Genomic DNA, 23,565 nt, shown 5'->3' on the forward strand with positions numbered 1-23,565 from the left:
ATGGGAGTTTGGCACTGCGTATTAAATGCGTGAAAACTGCGCCCATAATATGCAGTGACCGTACGAGAGGCTTTAAAGCCGGATTCACACGAGTGTATGCGTTTTTGTGCATCGGTGTTGTGTATTTCCGTGCGCAACAGAATTTAAAAGTACTTTTTGCACAATTGTAAACAAATGGCCGCCATGGTCTACTACATTGAGATGGCTAATTAGCATAATTATGTCCCTGCACAGGAAATAGAACGTGCTGCACATTTTTCTTGCATGACGCAATTGTGCACACAAAATACGCGCTTGTGAACGAACCCATTGAAATCAACAGGTTCTACTTACTGCATTGTTGCGCACACAAATACGGTCGCGAGAGTCCACCCTAGCAAGATGTAGATGCAGGTTTATAGCCCATTAGTGAGGTCAGTAAAAAGGCATATTGGCCGTCAATAAGGGGTTAAACTCCTAAAAGGGTTCCAGCCTGTAACTAAGCAGCCATTTCCGGCTGAATGCCATCCTTTAGTAAAGCTCCATTACTGGGGGATGAAGGGCCCAGCCAAATGATTGGGGTCACCAAGAAGAGGCAGCGTCCCTATCAGCAGCGCGCATGGCCCTGGTTGGCGGCGGGTGACTTCCGCTTTACGTGCTGGTTGGCAGCGTCCATGCACTGCGCATGCTCCTCATCATTTGAGGCTTTGCTTTCTTAAAGGGGCAGAAGTGACAGCGACCTCCTCTATAATGTCCCGGGCTGTACGGGATCAGTATGACCGGAGGTATCATGTGACCGAAACCCGAACGCATCTAAAGGGATATACCGAGTACAAGGTCATAGCTGAAGTAAGTAGCAGAGCTGACAGTGTTCTCCCCCACTGTGCTGTGTGGGTGGTAGGGTCTGCGGGGAGATCATGCAGAAACCGTAGGGCTGTGTTACTGGACGAGGGGGGCACTTATATACTGTCAGACTGATACTGGGCAGTGCCCTGCTGCCACTTCTTGTGCTGGCATGGTTGGAGGTGACACTCCCTGCTGCATCACCTGGCCAGGAGAAACTTCCTACATGTAAGAGTGTCCATTACTGCACTGCAGCCCGGCATCCTATGTCACCAAGTACAACCATCCAACCTGGAGAACCCCAGCCCGCTGTTATGCTATACATTGCGAGAGGGCAGCGTTTTCATACACATAGCGGAGAATTACAAAAAAAACAACAAAAAACACTTCACATGTCCGTGTGAGTGTGTGTGTGTGTGTGTGTGTGTGTGTGTGTGTGTGATACACATGTCCGTGTGCATGCGCAGTGTCATATGCAGCCATATGTGGTCTCCCATATGCTGGCAGTCCCCCAGTGGAAATGACGTCCCCTATGAGTGGCTACCAGTAGCAATGGAGGTAAAGGTAGCGTTTTGATGTTTTTACTTTACTTTTATTTTTTTTTGCACATTTTTTTAACTTTTTACTTTAGTCCCACTAGGGGACTTGAAGTTCACAATTTCTTATCTTTTATCTAATACACTACAATACTTCAACGTAGCAGTATATTATATTGCCTATGAAGCTCCCCCAGAAGCTGAGCCTCATAGGCGACTATACATGGCAAACCCGAAGCCCATCTTCAATCCTCTGGGTGCCATGGCTACCCATCCGGACCCCATAATCCCATCGCAGGGATCCAGTGGGTGACAGAGGTAGCCCCCTCCTTCTGTCAGCCTTGTACATGTTGCAGTTCTATTGATCGCAGAATGTAAAAGGTTGACAAGACAGTTTCTCTGGTCCCCGCCGTTGAAGCGGGTGTCGGTTTTTACCAGACAGCTGAGACCCCGCTACTACGGGTACAGGAGACCTGCGTCAGTATTCATGCAGCCTCGTAAAAAGGCTCGTGCATCAGAATAGAGCTCCTTAATGACCTCCGTAAAAAGACGTATGGACGGCCATTAAGGGGCTATTTTAAAGTTGGAGTTGGTACATTTTTACTAACTCCCAACTCCATCCAAAGCTGACTCCGACTCCTCCACAGTTCATACCTACAAGATGTCGGTGCTGACCGTGACCGGAGGACCCCAGCCGGTAGCCTTACTTCTTAACTAGGGTTATCCCTAATTAATAGCTTGAGAGGAGCGGCAGGAGCTGTAAGAAGCCTCTCCTGCTGGCTTTACTGAAGGCTTTCACACTTGAGCTCATGTAATCTTGAATGTGAGATGCAGAACAAATAGTCGTCTGACTTCAAGCTGATCCTCACATGGTTGGAGGTCAGGCGGGAGGGAGATGCCGAATAACTCATGACTTTAGAAATACTTCCCAGACATCATGCTGCTGAAAGTAGACCACCGGCGGACTGGGTGATCTCATGTCCAGTTATATCGGTTTCACATCTCTGCTGGGGATTCCCCATTTGGAAAGCAGGAAAGGGGAATCCCTGCAGCCGACCGCCTCCGTCTCTGGATGGAACCGAACAGCGAGGTGGGGAAAGTTCTACATCTCAGCAAATTCCACTTTGTGTTATAGAACAATTCTGCCATATAAAAGGTTCCTCAGTTCATGATTACAGATATTTGAAAAATGCCCTTAAGGCCAGCTTCACGCAGGCGCACTTGTGTGCGCCGTACATGGAGAATGGGACCTACTTGTGTGCGCCGTACATGGAGAATGGGACCTACTTGTGTGCGCCGTACATGGAGAATGGGACCTACTTGTGTGCGCCGTACATGGAGAATGGGACCTACTTGTGTGCGCCATACATGGAGAATGGGACCTACTTGTGTGCGCCATACATGGAGAATGGGACCTACTTGTGTGCGCCATACATGGAGAATGGGACCTACTTGGGTGCGCCATACATGGAGAATGGGACCTACTTGGGTGCGCCATACATGGAGAATGGGACCTACTTGGGTGCGCCATACATGGAGAATGGGACCTACTTGGGTGCGCCATACATGGAGAATGGGACCTACTTGTGTGCGCCATACATGGAGAATGGGACCTACTTGGGTGCGCCATACATGGAGAATGGGACCTACTTGGGTGCGCCATACATGGAGAATGGGACCTACTTGGGTGCGCCATACACACCTGTTTTATTTAGTTCATTCACATTTCTGTATTTTGAACACACATTTCAGTCGTGCAAAAAATATAGAACATGCTCTATTTTTTGCATATTTGCGCATGATAGGTCCCCATAGAAGTCAATCTGGGGTGCACAGATGTTTGCACAATACGCAAGGTAATGCGTGAATTCTGCGTAATAGCTCTGAAAAAAGAACACATCTGTAACTAATTAGCCATTTCAATCGGTGCGATTGTTTGCCGCAGACAAATTAATATGCCCAGTGGGCAGAAAAAGTACGATGAAATGCACCAAGGCTCGCACAATTGGGATTACGTTTGTGTGAAGCCGGCTTTGAGGGGGTGTAAGAATTCACACATAACTGATTTTTGCAACTGAAAAAAAACCCGCAGCGAATCTGCACCAAAATGTGTATCAAAAATTGCACCATGTGGTGTGAATTTGCTGCAAATTTATCCCAGCTACAGAAAATCTGCAGCAAATCAGTGATCTGTGAACACCCCATAAAGCGGCGTCCCATCCTAGTAAGTGCTGGCATCACTCTAGACCCTCACCCACCCCACTCATCCTTACGGTATCTTCACATGGTGGACTTTTCTGCATACAAATCTGCAGATTTCTGCCATATTTTTTAATGCGAATCTTCACGCGGCTTTTGCCCTTCCGTAGCGATTCTGCCATGCGAACATACCCCAAGTTCGTGTGGGCGTTTCTCATTTCCATTGTTCTGCATGGTTATAGGAGCAGAACAATGAAAACAACAGCAGTGTGAGTTCCCTGAACGCCAGTGTTGCCAGTTGGACCCCATTTCCTATAGTGGGGTCTGTATGCAACATTTTACTGTAAAAAAAAAAAATAGTTGTATGCTGCGCTATTTTCTTCCAGTAACGCTAGCGTGGTCTGCAACGGAGGCCCTTAGAGCAACCTCTGATGTGATGTGCATTAGGTCTTTTAAATGAAAACTCTATACAGGAAAAATCTCATAAGGACTTTGATACCTTAGTTTTGTGTTTCAGCAGAGGTTGGCCCCACCCCAACCGTAATGTTGTTACACTGTCGCAGTCGCCATCTTTATACTACGGTTTACGAATGTCGGTCACACTGCGGACTGAAAAACAACTTTAAAAAATTCTGTGAAACAAACTAACTTTTTGAAGTAATGATGGTGCTCCCTCGTTGTTTCTATGTCTGACCGTATAATCTTTACGTTTTCCGTTTATCTACAGTTTATATCGAAGAAGAACCCTCAGGATGTTAAAGAGGTACGTTGTCAATTCTATTCACCGCAGTTCGCTTTATGATGTCTGGTCGCTGCACACGCATGTAACACTGTATCTACACCAGCTTAGACTTGCACTGGACAAAGTTATTCCCAGCTTGTAATGATCTGGATTATGGTTTTTCTCCAGCAGGTTTCGGGGTATTTTGTAGCTTCCAAATTGTATAGTGTGCACACATCATCGACCAGATCAGACACAAATGCTGGTCTAAAACCGGGAGAGTCTCTACACTGTGTAGAGGCTCAGGCTTTTTATTATAACACATGATAACCGCCCTTTAATGGGCGTGCAACAGATTACATCAGTAACATATAAGATTCTCATTTGTCGGATCATATAGAATCTCCCGCCTCTCTGCCCACCCTTCCTCAAGTCTTGATGTAGCGTGGACTTTGTCCTAGCTGAAGGCATTTCTGTGTGCCTGTCAACTCATTATTTAACTAACTTCAGTATAGGGGGGTGGAAGAGGGCTAGGTAAACACTCAGTATTGGACAAGTATACATATAACACTATGACCTTTAAAGGGGTTGTCCCGCGGCAGCAAGTGGGTCTATACACTTCTGTATGGCCATATTAATGCACTTTGTAATGTACATTGTGCATTAATTATGAGCCATACAGAAGTTATAAAAAGTTTTTTACTTACCTGCTCCGTTGCTAGCGTCCTCGTTCCCATGGAGCCGACTAATTTTAGGCCCTCCGATGGCCAAATTAGCCGCGCTTGCGCAGTCCGGGTCTTCTGCTCTCTTCAATGGAGCCGCTCGTGCAGAATGCCGGCTCCGTGTAGCTCCGCCCCGTCACGTGCCGATTCCAGCCAATCAGGAGGCTGGAATCGGCAATGGACCGCACAGAAGAGCTGCGGTCCACGGAGGAAGAGGATCCCGGCGGCCATCTTCACCGGTAAGCTTTCTTTAGGTCCCTGCATCGGGGTTGTCTCGCGCCGAACGGGGGGGGGGGGGGGGGTTGAAAAAAAAAAAACCCGTTTCGGCGCGGGACAACCTCTTTAACTCTTAGAGGCTGCTTGTGCAACTTATGTACTCAGCTAACATTACACCACACATCTTCACCATCCCATTGTCTAGTAAATACCATGAAGAGATTGTGTGGCCATTACCCTCCACTAAGTTAAAAGTCATTACAATAGCATAATACATTTGGTTTATACAAATCAATAGACATTTTATACTAACTAATCATCATGTCTATCACAGTAAATTTATGGCATATCACTGGGTAAGCCATCACTTTATGACTGGTGGGGGTCCGACCCATGGGACCGCCAAGGATCCGAAGAATGGAGTGCAGATTTAGCTTTGTGGCACCTTCTAAAGTTTTTCCTGCACAGACGTGCTCCCAGTCACCTGAACGGCGCCGCGCTACAGAGGGTGGCCGGGTAACTACTATGCAAGGATAAAACAGTGAAGGAAAAAAGGTTACAAAACCCAGCGCTCGTAAGTGTGTGGGTGGGGGATGAATAGGGTTTAGGTATAAGGTTTTTACTTATGTGAATGAGGGGTACGCAAACATAATTGAACCTGCTTGAGAATCCAGGTTAGCCTCTAAATTCTCACACATTCACCCTGGTTTCTTTTTTGGAGGTAGGTACTCTACCGGTGTTTATTGCATTAGCAATGGGACAGTAGATACAATATAGAAAATGCTGCACGTTTTGGAGGGCTTACTGAGAATCTGCCTCTTTTCTTAAGCAGATATTACAGAGACATGTTAACAGCATGAGAGACTTCTTATAAATGGGCGACCAGAAGTGCGTATGTGCCCGGGCACGAGCAAAAGTGCACATGCCTGACCAGACGTGAAAGGTTATATATATATATATATATATATATATATATATATATATATATATATATATATATAGCGAAGGCCATTTATAAGAAGTCTCTCATACTGTCTCTGATCGTCTTGAGAAAGGAGGCAGATTGTCAGTAAGCCCTCCGAAACGCATTGTATGTCCTGTATTGTATCTACTGTTCCATTGCTAATGGAATAAACACCGGAAGAGTACCTACCTCCAAAAAGAAACCTGGGTGAACATGTGATAATTTAGAGGCTAACCTGGATTCTTGAGCAGAACTAACCCAGTGCTGCTACCTCTATATTCTCAGGATTGGTAGGGGATCCAGAGATCAGATCTCCACAGATCATAAAATGATGCCATATCAGTCATAATCAGAATTATTATTTTTTTTGTACACAGGAAAACTTTGTAATTTGTTTAGAAGAAAGTGTCCTTTTATCAGCTCCCAGCAGCCTGTAGGCATGGAGGCTCCAGTATCCTGTTGTACCACCCCTAGCTTGGATACAAGATGTGATACTGGCGGGCATGGAGGCTCTAGTACCCTGTTGTATTGCCTCTAGCTTGGATATAAGATGTGATACAGGTGGGCATGGAGGCTCTAGTACCCTGTTGTACCCGCCTAGCTTGGATGTAAGATGTGATACAGGTGGGCATGGAGGTATACAGGTGCTGTATGTTATCCTGCAGCATATCACTCCATGTTAGCTGTAACTAAGCCTGTAGATCGTGCAAACTTGTACGCTGTCCAAGTTGGCACTCCAGATGGACCCATACATGTTATATTGGCGATAAATCTGGCGACCGGGCAGGCCACGAAAGTGTGATAATGTTGTGGGGACATTCCTGTGACCCCCTTGTGAGTGCGGCTGAGCATTATCCTACTGGAAAATGCCACTTGGAAGCCGCCATGAGAGGAACACGTGTGGCTGCAGGATGTCCTGAACATATCTCTGAGCTGTTATTGCCCCTCGTACCACTACTAGAGGTGACTGACTGTTGTATGCAATCAGCCCCGCAGACCATCACACCAGCAGGGGGCAGTGTGCCGCTCCACAGCAAAGGCAAGATTAAGGCGCTCACCCCTAGGTCTCCAGACACAAACACGGCCATCATCAGTGCCCAAACTAAACCTGGATTCATCACTGAAGACAACCTGGTTCCACTCCATAGCAGTCCAGTTTTATCGTTCATGACATTACTGCAAATAGAGGCGACAATCAACGGGTGTCAATGACAGTACATGTAAAGGGCACCATCAGACCAAATGTCCTTTGGCCAAGTGCCTGGAAATGGTTCTGACAGACACAGGGGCCTGTAACGCCGGTGCCATTAATCTCTCAATGGTGGACAATGAAACAGTTGGAGGTGCTTGTTAGATGATTAGATGATCCTCTCTACTAATGGTCTGTTGAGGGCATCCTGAGCCCGGTCGACCCAAATCATAGCGATTGTCCACTCGTGGGATTTAAATTGCGTTATGCTGCTGTCAGGGTAATTCTAAGTACAGCACCAATCAGGCCCACCCCACTTGCCCCGCTGCCGGCGGTAAGAAGAAAACACCACACGGAGGTCTGGTATAGTTTCTCACACGGGGACATGGCTGCGCTTCGCGCTTTATTACAGATTACATGAGATCTTATACCCTTTTGTCTCATCACCAGGAATGGGTGATGGGCTCATAACCATATATGGGAAGTCCGGATTTCCGGCCTAAGACAGTGAAAGTTCAGATGCATAGTTGAACATCTTGATATGGCGCTTCTGGGAAAACGGCCAAGCACACGTCCTTGTGTCCGGTTCTTCCTTTGCTGGGTTTTAAGATACATTTTGTTTTTGCCTGGCAAGGCCTTTGGAATATCTGATGTAAGGCGACAGATTAAGTTTTTTTTCATTTGGAATTGAATAGAACTTGCATATAGGTATAAAGCATAAAAAACATATGGCAATATATACATATACCCTCACACTGCGATTGTCGCGGTTCTCCGATGTTAGCCTATCTATCAGACCTGTCAGTGATCCTGCCCTGTTCTCACGTGGCGGAATATTGATAGCAATATTCCACCTCAGACGTGGACAGGGGGCCTTAGTGTATAAAATAATGTATCGCACATTCAGGTTATTGTTCTCTGACTCCCCGCAACAATCCCTCTACTTTCTTCTTCTTTATCTGATGGTATAACGGAATATTGTCTTTCAGATTGTGGTTTGGAAACGTTACAGCGACTTTAAGAAACTGCATGGAGAGCTCTCATATACCCATAGAAATCTCTTCCAGCGCACTCAGGAATTCCCGCCATTCCCCCGCGCTCAGGTGTTTGGTGAGTCAAGTGAAGTCTCTCTCGTGAAATGCCGCGGTGCCATTGTCATGCTATGAAATCTGAATATGTCTGGCATGCTAAAAGGCTATGGTACAGACTCGGGTGCTTAATAGCTTCCATTAAAGTGTGTTTCCGGAAAATTAACTGCCGGATACGTTTAATGGCGGTTGTGACTGACGTCTAACGCTTTTTATGTATTGCGCTAGTTTCATTGCTGCTATCCATCGTCTGTGAAAAAAACTGCTTGGGCGCGAAAAGCAAGATGAGACCATAGGGATCATCCTATGTCATGCATAAGATATGATGGCATCCTGTAAAGAAATGTATCCGTTGAACAAGTACCTTTATATCTTGTGGGTGACAAATGCCCCTGTTAGCCATCTGTTTAACGCATCCACCATTCATAAGCCATAATACTATGCATTTAAGGCTAATTTCACACAGTCGAACGTGATATCACTGTGTGAAATTCTCTGCGGATGCGGGGTGCTGTTGTGTCAAAAACTCTCCCATCACTTCAGTGACATCATCTCACTAGAATGTTCCCATAGAGCATGCTCAGTTCAAGTTGGAGCAGCCATCTTGGTGCTCTATTGTGTAGCCCCTTACACCTGCCCTACAATAAACATGGTAACCTAGATTTTAAGGCTTAAGAAATCCATCTAATTCAGCCTAGTGACATGTAATGTTGATTCAGAAGAAAACCTCATCATCTCTCTCTCTCACCTTTAGCCTAATAGGAAACGCTCTCTATTCAGCCTTTATACCCTAAATCTGGGTATCTAGGCAAGACTATCTATATAGATCGAGACCTAGATTAAGGGGTATTACCCTCTTTCCTATGCTGAATTTTGTAAGCTTTAGGCTTCAATTTCAAGGCAATTAGGGCAACTAAGTGAATCTTGCCTGAAAGTAGCAATTTCAACAATTTGTCTGACCGGTCTCTGATCATCAGGAGACGAGTCAAACAATTGGTCTGATATTTACCAAACGAGGGAGATACAATCACTATCTAGTATCGTACATTAACCCTGAGATTTTTAATCTTCTATTCATAGAAGACCAGGGGATACTAGTAAGTGCTTCGGTTCACACTGATATCAACTTTCTAGACAAATCTTCTTTGATATCATCTAACATATGTCTGCTAGACTGATATATAGACAGACATAATAATATATCTCAGATCATTGACCATACGGTTCTTGATAAGTCGAAGGTCCGACAGAAATGCATCGAACCCTATATTCTGAATTTTGAATTGATCTAGTTGTTGATTGATTGACTATTCCATCAAGTTGAACCAACTAAATAAAAATAAAAGCGTTCACAAAAATCAAACAAATAGACTGGGATGAGACAGGGTGGTAAGATGCGATCTCCAATAACCACACCCTAGTCACCTCAGCTACATATGTGAAACAATAAAAAAAACACCGACCCTTTGGGAAGACACTCGCAATCCGAGATTCACGCAGCCATATCATATTTGCGTGAACTCAGCTGCGATCTGAAACCCCCCATGTACGGTTGCATTCTGTTCTTTACGAGCACATGTGTTTTATCTGTTGTCTTGTCTTTGTCCTTTCATCAGTTGATCAAATAGAAACCAGTTTTCCTCATTTTAGGGGTAACACAATTCTTTCTTGGCTCCAGTTCTTACAATCGGAATGAGTCCCTGGTTTGACCAGCTGCGGAATAAGTTGGCGCTATACAAATAAAGATTATTATTATATTAATATTATGTGACTATGGCATATACTGCCCCCTCAGGTTCTGAACAGTAATGCAGCTGGAATAGTTCCACCCTCCACGTGACTGGTAATAACGATTACAACTGTTGCTGTACTGTACTTGTGAGTGTTATCATATATGATTTGGGTATACGGTATATACTTGTGTTTTTAGTATTTGTGCTTCACATTTTCCAGGACGTTTTGAAGCTCCTGTGATAGAAGAACGAAGGCAGGCTGCAGAAGATACTCTGAGGTTCACCGTGAACATCCCAGCCCTCAATAATAGTCCACAACTGAAGGAGTTTTTCAGGGTAAGATCTTCAAGAACAGGTTAATAATTCATGACTGGCGGTTTACAATGTTTCTTGTGTCTGGTCACCAGACAGGAGATGTTACACTGCGATCAGATGGTCCGGACTCATCCGATACAGTAGTGCTGCCTCCTCCCTTAATCCCAGAAGTAGTAAGAAGCTCTTCTACAGAACTGAAAGAGGAATCCGATGACTTTGATGAGACTGAGACACAAGAGTTGGCCAAAATCGAGGATACCATCAGTAGTGGTAAGTGTAAGGACTATATAGTGTATAGACTATCATGTGACCGTTCCTTTCCTCACCATAGTCTACATCGATTCTTTCTATTAGTTGTCCGCTGCTTTATACCACATGTGTCATTTTGTAGCAATGGTATTGATACTCTAACATGCAGAGATACTTGTGTTTATGCTTCCTACTAATTTTGCAAGAGCTGACAGTGAAAGGGGGGATGAAAAAGTTTTACACAAACTTCAGATATGTTCCCAATGGGGTATAAATGCTGTGGATTTTCTATGGGAATTTCTACGTGGAAAACTTGCAACATTTACACTACTAGCCACATGAATGAGATTTTAATAGATGTCATCAATATTAGTGTATCTTGACGCCCCCTTGTCCCTGATTGCCTGTTCAGCTGGCAAGCCTGTAGGTCCTGGAAGGACAGTGAAGCGCCACTGCAGCCCCAGGCGAGAATACAATGGGGAGAGAGAGCAGTGAAGCACCTTCTCCTGCAGTGCAGAAGCGGCCCTGCCCCAGTGCAATATAAAGATGTCTGCCGCAGCTGGTAGCGCAGCGCGTGGGGGAGAGCCACTGACAGCCGGCGCACGCACACAGCAGCCCCACTGCAGGGATGACAGAGGATCGGGGAACTGCAGCAGGATAGTCTGTGGGCGCGCCAGGCCATCGGCATTTGTTGTGCGCTGGGGACACGCCGTAAGGAAGAACACACTATCCGGCATGGTGGCAGCAGGTAGTTGGCCGCCGGAACAGAAAAAACAGCCAACGGCCGTCTATGAAAGCTCATCCCCGATGCGGCGGGGAGACATAGCAGAGAAGCCGCGCACCCGAGCAGCGTTCACACTCCCACGTGTAGCCTGTACATTGTTTTTTGCCGTCCCTGGTGGATTAGGCTGATGGTTTCCCTTTTTTTGCTTACAGCTCTTAGGCCTCATGTCCACGGGGAAAATCAGGCCCGCTACGGATTCTGCATGGAGAATCCATAGCGGGTCCCTCCTGCCCCGCGGGCATGAGGCATAAAAATAAGAATTAACTTACTTCTCGCCCGCTCCGGATCTTCTCTTCGCCGCGGCGTCATCTTCTCTGCGTCGCGGCCGGATCTTCTTTCTTCGGCCCGGCGGATGCGCAGGGCACGTCGGTGACGCGCCCCGCGCATGCGCTGGCCCGAAGAAAAAAGATCCGGCCGCGACGGAGAGAAGATGGCGCCGCGGCGAAGGGAAGAACCGGAGCGGGTGAGTAAATTCCGAATTTTGTCTCCTGCGGATCCGGACGGCTTCCATAGGCTTCAATAGAGACCCGCACGAAAATGGAGCATGGTCCAGATTTTTTCATGCTCCATTTTTTTTTTAAATCCCTTTTATTGACCATCCGCGGGTATTTATGTACCCGCGGGTGGTCAATGCATCCCTATGGCATGCGGATCCGCGGGCAGGAGAAGAGTTAAAATCCGCTGCAGATTTTAATTCTTCTTTTGCCCGTAGACATGAGGCTTAGGCTCCAGGGACGGCAGCAAGCAATGTACAGTGTGCTGCTAGGACCTTCAAAGCTTGACCCTATCAGGAGCTGGGGGTGTGACAGGGCCGTTTCTCCTGTCAAGCCCCTAGCTTCCTGGTGGCGTCAAGATACACTAATACCGATGTCCTCTTTATTATGTGGAATACACACCGGCATTGACATGTGGGGCGGATTTTAAATCTGCAGCTTGTTATTTGCTAGTTGTGGATTTTCACCTTTTGCTATGTCATCAGCCGCTAATCCACAGCATTTCTGCATTGGGATCTGCAACAAAAAATGCACCATTTGATACATTTTTTTGCCACTGTAGATTTATCAGCAGATACACTTTGAAAAATCTGCAGCAAATCTGTCCTGTGGGAACATAATCTTTAGGCTTTTGGCATCTTGTGACCAAGACATTGGCTTCAAAAGTGGAGATGGCCCCCTCTCCTGCACTGTTTAGGCCTACACTTGAGGCTCTTGCAGCGGTGCTGCCCATAGCAAACAATAAGATTATAGTTGGCATTTCTTTTTTTGTCGAAAGGAAGGTAAATTGTTTCCTGTTAGTTTTTAATTGGTATCTACTGCTATCTCACCTGTTGACTGTATTAAGGGCACAGGTACTGTGAGGTGGACCATCCACACCAAGCTGCCGGACTCATCTATGACGTATTAGTGCACTTCCTTCCGAGGCAGTGATGACATTTTCAGCAAGCTTGATCGTTCTATCAAGAAATATAGAGTTTGCCAATATACTTTCGGTATCAATTCCTCATGGGGTTAAAGATTTTTGCTTGTTGTCCTAAAAAGGACGCACTAATGTGTACAGCGCATTACAAAACAGTATTTTCTAATGAACAGTGCTAAACCGCAAAGAACTCATACAACTGATACTGTAATACCCTTTTAACCCTTTCCAATCCACTGTCTGACGTCTGAAGATATTATGATTTAAGGCTGTACAGCTCCGATGTTGGAAGACGTCCGTCGGGGTTCTCTTACTGTATATTGCCAGCCTCTTTGCTGTTGGAGCCTATCCAATGTGTCACCTCATGCTGTACTGGCTTTAGCCAGCAGAGAGCGCTGTTGTATAACGGCAGAAAAAGAGTAAACCCCCTAGGAAAACCAGGATACAGATTGGATTGGAAAGGGTTAAGATATTTACCCGTTCTTTATGTTGACTAGTATATGGCGCTTTTGAATGCCAGAATCTCTTTTGTGACCTCAGCAAGCCCTACTAGGGGTTTGCAGAAATGGTTTCTTACACCAGACAAACCCTGATATTTCTTGCAGAACCAAGTCCGTTTGATTTGCTGTTTGATCTGAGCGAGGATATTTGCCAGACAGAAGAGGAAGAGGCGGCAAATCCAACTCCAGCTCCAAAAACTTTGGCTCCGAATGACCTGGCACTCTTTGACCCTTGCTACGCAGAAGGTATCCAATGTCTTGTATACATACACCACTGCTAACACTGTGACCCTACTGGTTACTCTGATCTGTAATTATAGGAAATTTATTTTACAGCAATTCAGTGATCTCTATGTATTATGAGAATCCTGCCCTTTGTGAGTCATTATGTTCCAGAATAAGATCGAGGAAGGGAAATCAAATTCCCTGTAGCATCACAGAAAACAGTCTACTTATGATGATGAGCTTTATATGGATGATTGTCCATCGTGGGCCATCTATAGGTCATGATTTATGGTAACCTACTCTATATATACTGACTGACTCCAAGATCAGCTACTGTGATATGATTAACAACTCCTACATACAAAGTTTATATTAGTGAATTTTTAAAAATGGGTTTTCCTAGAATTCAGATATAACGCTACCAAAGAAAATACTGTATATACTTCAAGTCTTATTTGCACAATTTTCTTTTGCTTTATTGAGGCCAAGAATGGGCTTTTCGTCTGTATCATTGGAGGACAAGTCTTTGACCGTGGGTATAGCTACTGCCACTAGCAGGTGAACACTAAGCCACAGAAAGTGGCACTAGCTTTATTTTCCCTGCAGGCACGACGCTAATCAGTTTTTTAGCTTAGCTTCCGTAACTTGATGATATTCTCGGCCCCAGGCAATCAACCTGGAGAGTCTGTAGGTTAGGCTAGATCAACCATCCCAAGGCGTCTCTCCTCCCTTACTGCGACTGTATTTTTCCAGAACTTTTTTTTTTTTTAATTTTACACAATTCGGGCCACCAGAGAAGCGGAGCCAACTTCAGGATCGGGTTGCGCTCTAATAACACAGAGTCTGTTGTCCATTTGCTACTACATGAGAGTGCTGGGATTAATGATCTCCTCCTTCACGGCAGTTCCGTTCGGTTAATTTCATGTTCGAACTATGTGGTGGACCATTTTCTCGAGGTGAGACAAATCCATGGGCTCCTTGGATCAAATGATTCATATTTCTCAACGAACTCGGCATGCACTTTGGTGGCTGGTATCCCCACAGGTCTGGCTAGGGCGTTTCTTTCTGCCCCTTCAGTGGCAGGTACTTGCCACGGACGCCGGCCTCTTCCGCTGGGGGGGGGGACACTGCAGAATTCCTCAGTGCATGGGACTTGGGCCGAACAAAAAGAAAACATAGTTCGTAAGGCCGAATGAAGACAATGTCCATCTAGTCCAGCCTGTTTATCCTCCTGTGTTGTTGATCCAGAGGAAGGTTAAAAAAAACAAGAGCAGAAGCCAATTAGCTCTTTTGGGGAAAAAAAATCCTTCCCAACTCGCTAATGGCAATCAGACTAATCCCTGGATCAACCCCTAATAGTTCCTACCTGCCTGTATACCAGGATTAACAATTAACCTAAGATTTATAACCTATAATATCCTTCCTCTCCAGAAAGACATCAAGCCCCCTTTTAAACTCCTCTATGGATTTTGCTATCACCACTTCCTCCGGTAGAGAGTTCCACAGTCTAACTGCTCTTACAGTAAAGAACCCTTTTCTATGTTGGTGATGAAACCTGCTTTCCTCTAAATGTAGCGGATGTCCTCTTGTTACCGTCGTAGTCCTGGGTATAAACAGATCATGGGAGAGATCCTAGTATCGTCCCCTCATGTACTTATACATAGTTATTTGGTCGCCCCTTAGCCTTCTTTTTTCTAGAGTAAATAATCCCAATTTGGATAGCCTCTCTGGGTATTCCAGTCCCCTCATTCCATGTATTAGGTTAGTTGCCCGTCTTTGAACCCCCTTCAGTACTGTAATATCTTTCCTGAGCACCGGTGTCCAGAACTGTACACAGTATTCCATGTGGGGTCTGACAAGTGCCTTATATAATGGAAGGATAATGTTCTCGTCCTTCGCCCCTATACCTCTTTTAATGCACCCCAAGACTTTATTTGCCTTTGCAGCAGCTGACTGGCATTGGTTATTCCAGTTTAGTCTACAATCCACTAGTACCCCCAGGTCTTTTTCCTTATCACTTTTCCCTAGCAGTACCCCATTAAGTGTATATTGGTAACATCCATTCTTGCTGCCCATGTGCATAACCTTACATTTATCAACATTGAACTTCACTTGCAATTTTTCTGCCCAAGCCCCCAGTTTATCCAGGTCCTTTTGTAGTCGCACATTGTCCTCTGTTCTATTAATTACCTTGTATAATTGTGTGTCATCTGCAAATATTGATATTTTGCTGTGCAGCCCCTCTATCAGGTTGTTGATAAATATATTGAACAGAATGGGGCCTAATACTGAACCCTGTGGCACCCCACTAGCGACTGTGGCCCAATCAGAGTGTGAACCATTTATTACCACCCTCTGCTTTCTATCATTGAGCCAATTCTTTACCCAATTACACACGTTTTCACCCAATCCGAGCTGTCTCATTTTGTATATTAGCCTATTATGCGGCACGGTGTCAAATGCTTTAGAGAAGTCCAGATATACGACATCAATGGATTCTCCCAGGTCCAGCCTAGAGCTTACTTCATTGTAGAAACTGATCAGATTTTTCTGACATGAGCGACCCTTCATGAATCCATGCTGGTGAGGAGTTATTCCCTTGTTCTCCTTGAGGTACTCATCAATGGCGTCTCTCAGAAGCCCCTCGAAAATTTTTCCCGTTACTGAAGTGAGACTTACTGGCCTGTAGTTACCAGGCTCACTTTTGGTCCCCTTTTTGTAAATTGGAACCACGTTGGCAATGCACCAATCCAATGGTACAACGCCGGTCTTGATAGTGTCTAGAAATATTAGATATAGCGGCCTAGCTATCTCATCACTTAGTTCCCTTAGTATCCTTGGGTGTATTCCATCTGGGCCTGGCGATTTATCGATTTTAATCTTCTTTAATCAGTTCCTCACTTCCTCTTGCGTTAGGTATGACATATTTTGTGAGGGGTTCGTTTTATTCCCTTGCATCTCGTGTGGCATTACTTTTCGTTTGTGAATACGCTTGAAAAGAAACTATCTAATAGATTTGCCTTCCCTCCATCATCTTCAATGATTTACCCTGCATTATTTGTTAAAGGGCCAGTGCTCTCCCTGCAAATCCTTTTGCTGTTAATATAGTTGAAAAATAGTTTCGGGTTGTTTTTGCTCTCTTTGGCGATCAGTCTTTCTGCCTACGGGAGGATATAGGAGTAGGAGAAGAACAGGTGGAATCTCTGTGGGTAGAAATAAAGGGAGAAAAAAATAACAAAACACATACTGGAGGTAGCCAACTTTCTGAATTGGGAGACAGACAATCCAGCAGAACGGGAGCTACATCTCAAAGTCTTTCAGATGATATGCCTGAGGTGGGGCTGTCCGGATGTCGATCTGATGGCATCCAGGATCTACCACAAGGTACCATCCTTCGTAGCCAGGTATCTGGATCCTCTAGCTCAAGCAGTGGGCACACTAGTAATCCTGTGGACAGGTTTTTGGTTCCCATACATTTTTCCTCTATTCCCATTAATCCAGCGTCTTCTCAAGTACACAATGAAAAGTCTTCCAGTAGTCCTCCAGATTGACCTCGGCGAGCATGGTATGCAGATCTCGTTGACATGTTGGTCCACATTCTGGCACCTCCCACTTCGAGATGACCTTCTCTTACAGGGCCCCCTCTTCTACCAAAGTTTGCCCATGCTTCATTTAATGGGATGGCGGTTGAAGCTGCGATCTTGAAAGCACCTTGTTTTGAGGAACCAGTCGTTCAACACATGATAAAGGCAAGCAAACCTACCTTCTATCATCGCGTTTTTTTTCTTTGATGCGGACATTGCAATTTTCCCACTATACGTTTTTTTTTCTCTCCTACCTTCTGTCCTTCTTACAAGAAGGTCTGGATATGGGCTTGAGTTCCATTTCCTTGAAGGGTCAGATATTTGCAGCTGTTCCAGCGCCCACTAGCCTCATAGTCGGCCATATGTACTTTTTTGCAAGGGGTTGTTTACGTTGTCCCTCCATACCGATCTCCTATACCGCCTTGGGATTTCAATTTGGTGTTGGATGCACTTCAGTCCCATTCTTTTGGACCATTAGCTAAGGTACCACTATGCCTTCTGACCTACAAGGTGGCCTTTCTGGTAGAAGTTACTTCTATCTGTAGGATTTCCAAGTTGGCGACCTTGTTGGCCAAATCTCCGTTCACCGTTTTTCAACAGGATAAAGTAGTTCTACACCCCACTTCCTCCTTCTTCCCTAAGGTGGTATCAGATTATCATCCCAATGAGGATATTGTCCTGCCTTCCTTTCATCCCGTGTAAACCCAGCTTTAGCACAGGTGTAGGGCAAACGATGCCCGCCCCTGTGTGTCCTTGCTCCCATGCTGTTGCTAGTATCGCTGGCTCGCTCACAGAGCAGCCAGCAGGGGGGCGGTGAGGCTGCAGGAGATTTCTCTCCTCATGCTTCCCCGCCCCTCTCCATTGACATAACATAGCTGCCATTCATTATGCAGCATAAACAATGGATGATGAGCTGATCGTTCAGTTTAAATAGCGGCCGTTCATTATTGCACGGCCGCTATGTTAAGTCAATGGAGAGGGGCGGGGAAGCATGAGGAGAGAAATCTCCCGCCGCCCCGCTTAGATTCAGCGATACTAGCTCCCGTGTAGGTGCACGGGAGCCACTATGTGCTGGGACGAATGTTGGGCATCGTTTGCCCAACACTTGCCCTGTCTAAAAGGCCCCTAACACAGTTCATCCAAGAGAGAGCGTGCGCTCCACAAATTAGATATGTGGTGAGCCTAGAGAATCTTTTTCAAGCCGCCTCTTTTTCAGACGCTCTGACTCCCTCTTTGTTAGGGACACATGAGAAGTCTGCAACCTGCTTCTAGTTTCAAACTGTATATCATGGGGTCTGAAAATAAATGCATGAATGAATAAAGATTGATGTCTGAAATTTAGTGCAGCTTTTAACTGATAGTAACCACTAGCATGTGTTAAAAAATTAAAAATTAAAAAACATTTTTTTTTTCTTGTTCATTATGAAAGCAGCAGGAGGCTGAGATTATTCTATATGCAACAATACCAAAAATTGTGCTGCACTAATTTTTACAATTGCTATTTAGGCCATTCTTTGAGTCAGCTGAATAGATGCTTCCAGCAGCTCGCATATACTGTGTTCTTCAGAGTATAAGATGCACTTTTTATACTTCTGTGAATGATAGTCGGCCTCATACACTGAGGTCCGGGCCTGCCATGGCCTGTGATCGCTATTGTGAGTGATAATGCATTATCATAGGTTTTTATGGTTCAAGTCCCCTACAGGGACATAACAAATAAAGTGTTACAAAACAACCTTTAGTTCATGTTGCCTCCCAAATAAATACAATAAAAGTAATAGAAAAAGCTGTATGTACCCCAAAATGGTGCCAATGAAAACTACAGCACATCACACAAAAAACAAGCCACCACAGAGCTCCATCTATGGAAAAATAAAGTTATGGCACTTGGAATGCAATGATGTAAAAAAGATGATCATTTCTAAGTAAAAGTGGAAAACCTAAAATAAAAAGCATAATTAATGTATTAAAAAATGGAAGAACTGATTTTTTTTCTCTCCCTGCCCTCCAAAAAATTTAATAAATTGTATGCTCCACCCCCTTTCTAGTAGTAGAAAAAAGATATAAAAATAGTGATGAAATTGGCAAGCTAGCGCGATAACCTCCTTGTTCAGCGATTTGTCTGTGCGTCTACATTGTAACAATGTATATGAGGCTGCACGAAGCAATGGGAAGCACAGGTCACTTTCCATATGATTGTACTGTGTATAATCGGAGCCACGTCTCGTATTGTCATAGATGTAGACGGTACATCGCCGGACTCCTCCTTGAACCTGTTGTCCTTGCGGTGTGAAGGGGAGGAGCTGACGCCGGGCCTTCCTCTGAGTGAAGAAGACGGAGGCTTGTATATTTCACAAGCCACAGCTGAGGTGCAGAAAGCCATGGAGAGCGAGTCCGCTGGAGAATACCCAGAAGCGTTCAGACTCTTCAGAAATGCTGTGGATATCTTGTTAAAAGGAGTGAAAGGTAACTGAGTTATCAGTGCAAGGAACCCTGCCAAGTATTATAGAATGGCCGATTTGTGTGACCGGAGCTCCACCCATAGAGTCCACCTATGGCCGCCATTGCTTTTATAGTCAGCAAATATGAAGGCCACAACCATTAGTAGAACCCCTAATTACCTGGCTTGAGGTTTTTAAAGGGAATCTGTTATGTTGAACATGCTGCCTAATCCATATGCTGAACATGCTGCTCTGTTATAGAGCATAGTAACATAGTATCGAAAGCCGAAAAAAGACATATGTCCCTCCAGTTCAGCCTGTTGCCCCAATGCTGATCCACAGGAAGGCAAGAAAAAAACAATTAAGTAGAAGCCATTTTTCCCCACTTAAGGGAAGAAAATCCTTCCCAACTCCAATCCAGCAATCGGAATAATCCCCGGATCACCAACCCTTCTGACGTTATTAGTGATTCTAACATATAACATTGTATAGCTCAAGAAAGGCATCCAGGTCCCTCTCGTACTCTTATCGAATTTGCCATCACCACGTCCTCCGGCAGAGAGATCCATAGTCTCACTGCTCTTACAGTAAAGAACCCCCTTCTATGTTAGTGTAGAAACCTTCTTTCCTCTAGACGTAGAGGGCGCCCCCTTGTTACAGTCACAGTCCTGGGTATAAATAGATGATGGGAGAGACCTCTGTATTGTATCTCTGATATATTTATGTATAGTTATTAGGTCGCCCCTCAGCCATTTTTTTCTAAAGTATATAACCCAAATTTTGATAACCTCTCTGGGTATTGTAGTCCACCCATTCCATTTATTACTTTAGTTGCCCGCCTTTGTACCTGCTCAAGCTCTGATATGTCCTCCTTAAGTAGCGGTGTCCAAAACTGTCCACAATATTCCATGTGTGGTCTGACCAGTGACTTGTGAAGAGGAAGAACAATGTTCTCCTCATGTGCCCCTAGACCTCTTTTGATGCACCCTATTTGCTTTGGCAGCAGCTGCCTGACACTAGTTGCTCCAGTTAAACTTAGTTAACTAAAATCCCCAAGTCCTTTTCCATGTCAGTGTTACCTAGTGGTTTCCCATTTAGTGCGTAATGGTAGCATGTATTTCCTCTCCCCATGTGTCTTGCAGAAGGAGTTGAGTAGATCCATGCATAGTTTGTGGTAAAAGTTTCAGCATAACTTACTGATTTACATCCCTATGGTCCATGTACCCAAAACAATCATTTGGTACATGAGGGGCCTATGACTATATTTGGTGTATGTGCTGGGAGCTTTCCTGATACAGCAGATTCGGGGAAAAAAATATAAACAGGGCAAAAAAACACAAAAGCCAAGAAATGCTGTAATTCATGAGTGATGTAATAGTTGGAAGATACTGGTCTCTCCATCACGCTGGGTAATGTGTTGAGGGGAGGGGGCGGGGGAAATAAAAATGTATAATCCTAGAACATATACCGTTTTATATAGCAGTACTGCGCCCACATCAGTATTATTTTCTTCTACCAGACGACCGCTCTCCAGATAGACGAGAGGCTGTGAGACGCAGAACGGCGGAATATCTTCATCGCGCAGAACAAATTTTTCAGGTCCACATGGATGGCAGCACTGAATAATCAAGTCCCCGGATCTGATACAAAGTAACTTTTTAAAATAACGTTCTTTGGAATTACCAAGATAAAAAATTGCGCAATTTCTGTCTGACCAAGAACAAAGGAGCTCTTATTCCACAGTGGAATCTAGAACCAAGTGCTTCCATTACTTTTTATATTTTTCTCACTTGTCTGCAAACCGCAGTTTGAAAAACTCTTGGACTTCGCTGCTAATATGGAACGCTCCTTCCACAAATGTGCTTTGATGTTTACTTACTAGAAGTTTCTCTTTACCTGGTAATACTTGTTGGCATCATAACTGGAAGATCCTCTTCAAAAGAGACTGAAACCGAGTGACTAAAGCACAATATGTGTTTCTTGGAGCCTCTTCACATCTCACCTTCCTATACAGTCTAAGGTTCTGTTCGCCTTTATGTCTAAATCCCTGAAAATTGGGCCTTTAGATGGAACCACTGACTGCTGTTGATGAAACCTACTTAAAATGGTTACCAATAGGTGTTTTTTTTACGTAGTTTTCCATTCACTTCCAGCATTTTGAGTCCGAAAGAATAAGGCCTTCTGTCCACGGGGCGAGTTGTCATTGCGTTGTCCGCGGCGATAATCCGGCTGCGGGTAACGCAGTGAACGCTTTCCATAGGAGAACTATGGAAAGTGCAGCTTGATGTCCACGGGTGAAGAATCATAGCGATTCTCCACTCGCAGGATTCAAATCGCGGCATGCTGCGATTGCAGTGATATTCCACCTTGGTCATGGATAGGCAGCCTAAGGTGGCTCACCCAAGAGTATGAATGATGAGATGTGAACAGGTCCTTACTTTATCCCAAAAGTCCTCTTATTCACATCCCTCATTTTTTAAAGAGCTTTATTGCATTGATCTGATTTGGTATGATGGGTCGTAACAATGTATCACTACTTCATTATGCATAACTTAGCCATTCGCATTGGTTCTCAGTATCATGTGATATCTTTGCCTGCCGGAGGTGTCTGTAAAGTTTACTCTTTTGTATCTCTTTTGGTTGGTTTTAAATCCATCCATCATACTGCACAATAATTTTATGTTTTGTGACTGTACACATTGAATTCTGTCCTTTTAAACTATTGTTCTTGTAAATGTGTACATTTTGGACAAATGCACCTTTTAAAAAGCATCAAATTGTAATTTATGACTACAGCTCCTAAGAGTTGTATCCACAAAAAGCCTGGCAAAAAATATAGTTCCGAGTGGACATACAAGAAGGAGGGCCAGGAAGGCTTCCGCTCCGACCCCTGTGTATTTGTGGTGCTGACAGCATGCGCTCAACTGATCAGTCGGGATCCCGAGCGACGGAACCCAGCCGGTCAACTATTGATTACCTTTTAAGAGGTCATCAATAATATTTCCTTGGAAAGCCCCTTTAAGGAGAGCACCTAGAAGGTGAGGGAGGAGACTTCTAAGACCATTTATGGTCCTCTGGGAAATTATGCAAAATGTCAGACTTTTTAGACAAGCCTTATAACAATGACTGGGAATTGTAAGCCAAGCCAGACTATCATATATAGACGGCTGTTCGGGGTCTTTTGCCCCTCATCAGTGTGCAGTAGGATTCTTGCTTGGCTAACAATTCCCAGTCACCATAATAAGGCTGGTCTGAAAAGTCTGACATTCATTTGCAGGAATGCTGCCTTCCAATAGGTGGCGCTGCAGAGGTATTGTTTCAACTTCCCTTTATACAAGAATGACACTGACGCAGGCATCCACAGGTTTGCATAAGAATGGAAGCAACATAGTTTATGCAACTGTGTCTACCATAACTGAAACTAGCTTTTGTTTTCCATGCAGACACTGATATTTGTAAAAGTAAAACTTCCTTTTTTTGTTTCACAAGTGCTGTCCTGCAACTTTGTTTAAAAAAGTGATTTTTCTGGAAAAAGTTTCATATGCAAGTCTTTGGCTGAATTGCAGTCAATCTCCCAAGTAAAATAGAAGATCAGGACATGAGGTGCATGTTCATAAACACGTACCGTATATACCGGTGTATAAGACGACTTTTGAACCCCGAAAAATCTGCTCTGAAGTCGGGGGTCGTCTTATACGCCGGTAATACAAAAAAAAGAAAGTGTCAAAAAAAAAAAAATCATTACTCACCTCCCCCGGCGTTCTACGGCGCTGCTGCAGGCTGTCGCTCCCTCCTGGTCCCCGGCAGAGCATTGCTTTCTGGACGCAGGGCTTGAAATCCCCGCCTCCAGAAAGCTAATAC

The 23,565-nt window shown here is 44.6% G+C and overlaps 1 protein-coding gene across 1 annotated transcript; it reads left to right on the forward strand.

Annotated features, from left to right (window-relative positions):
* The first annotated feature begins 669 nt into the window (after nucleotides 1–669).
* On the forward strand, nucleotides 670–23,192 carry SNX15 (sorting nexin 15). Its single transcript, XM_066582946.1, has 8 exons — nucleotides 670–828; nucleotides 4,285–4,320; nucleotides 8,359–8,479; nucleotides 10,411–10,526; nucleotides 10,598–10,775; nucleotides 13,560–13,700; nucleotides 19,502–19,729; nucleotides 21,224–23,192. Exons 1-8 carry the CDS (start codon nucleotides 730–732, stop codon nucleotides 21,328–21,330), a joined length of 1,026 nt encoding a protein of 341 aa, XP_066439043.1. The 5' UTR covers nucleotides 670–729; the 3' UTR covers nucleotides 21,331–23,192.
* Nucleotides 23,193–23,565: the final 373 nt, after the last annotated feature.

This window comes from Eleutherodactylus coqui, chromosome 11 (assembly GCF_035609145.1).
Source record: "Eleutherodactylus coqui strain aEleCoq1 chromosome 11, aEleCoq1.hap1, whole genome shotgun sequence".
Lineage (NCBI taxonomy): Eukaryota > Metazoa > Chordata > Amphibia > Anura > Eleutherodactylidae > Eleutherodactylus > Eleutherodactylus coqui.

Coding starts and splice junctions, on each gene's coding strand:
- SNX15 (XM_066582946.1), top strand. CDS start 730: ATGTCCCGGGCTGTACGGGATCAGTATGACCGGAGGTATCATGTGACC. Junction 829..4,284: donor AGTACAAGGTCATAGCTGAA/GTAAGTAGCAGA, acceptor GTTTATCTACAG/TTTATATCGAAGAAGAACCC. Junction 10,527..10,597: donor AACTGAAGGAGTTTTTCAGG/GTAAGATCTTCA, acceptor TCTGGTCACCAG/ACAGGAGATGTTACACTGCG.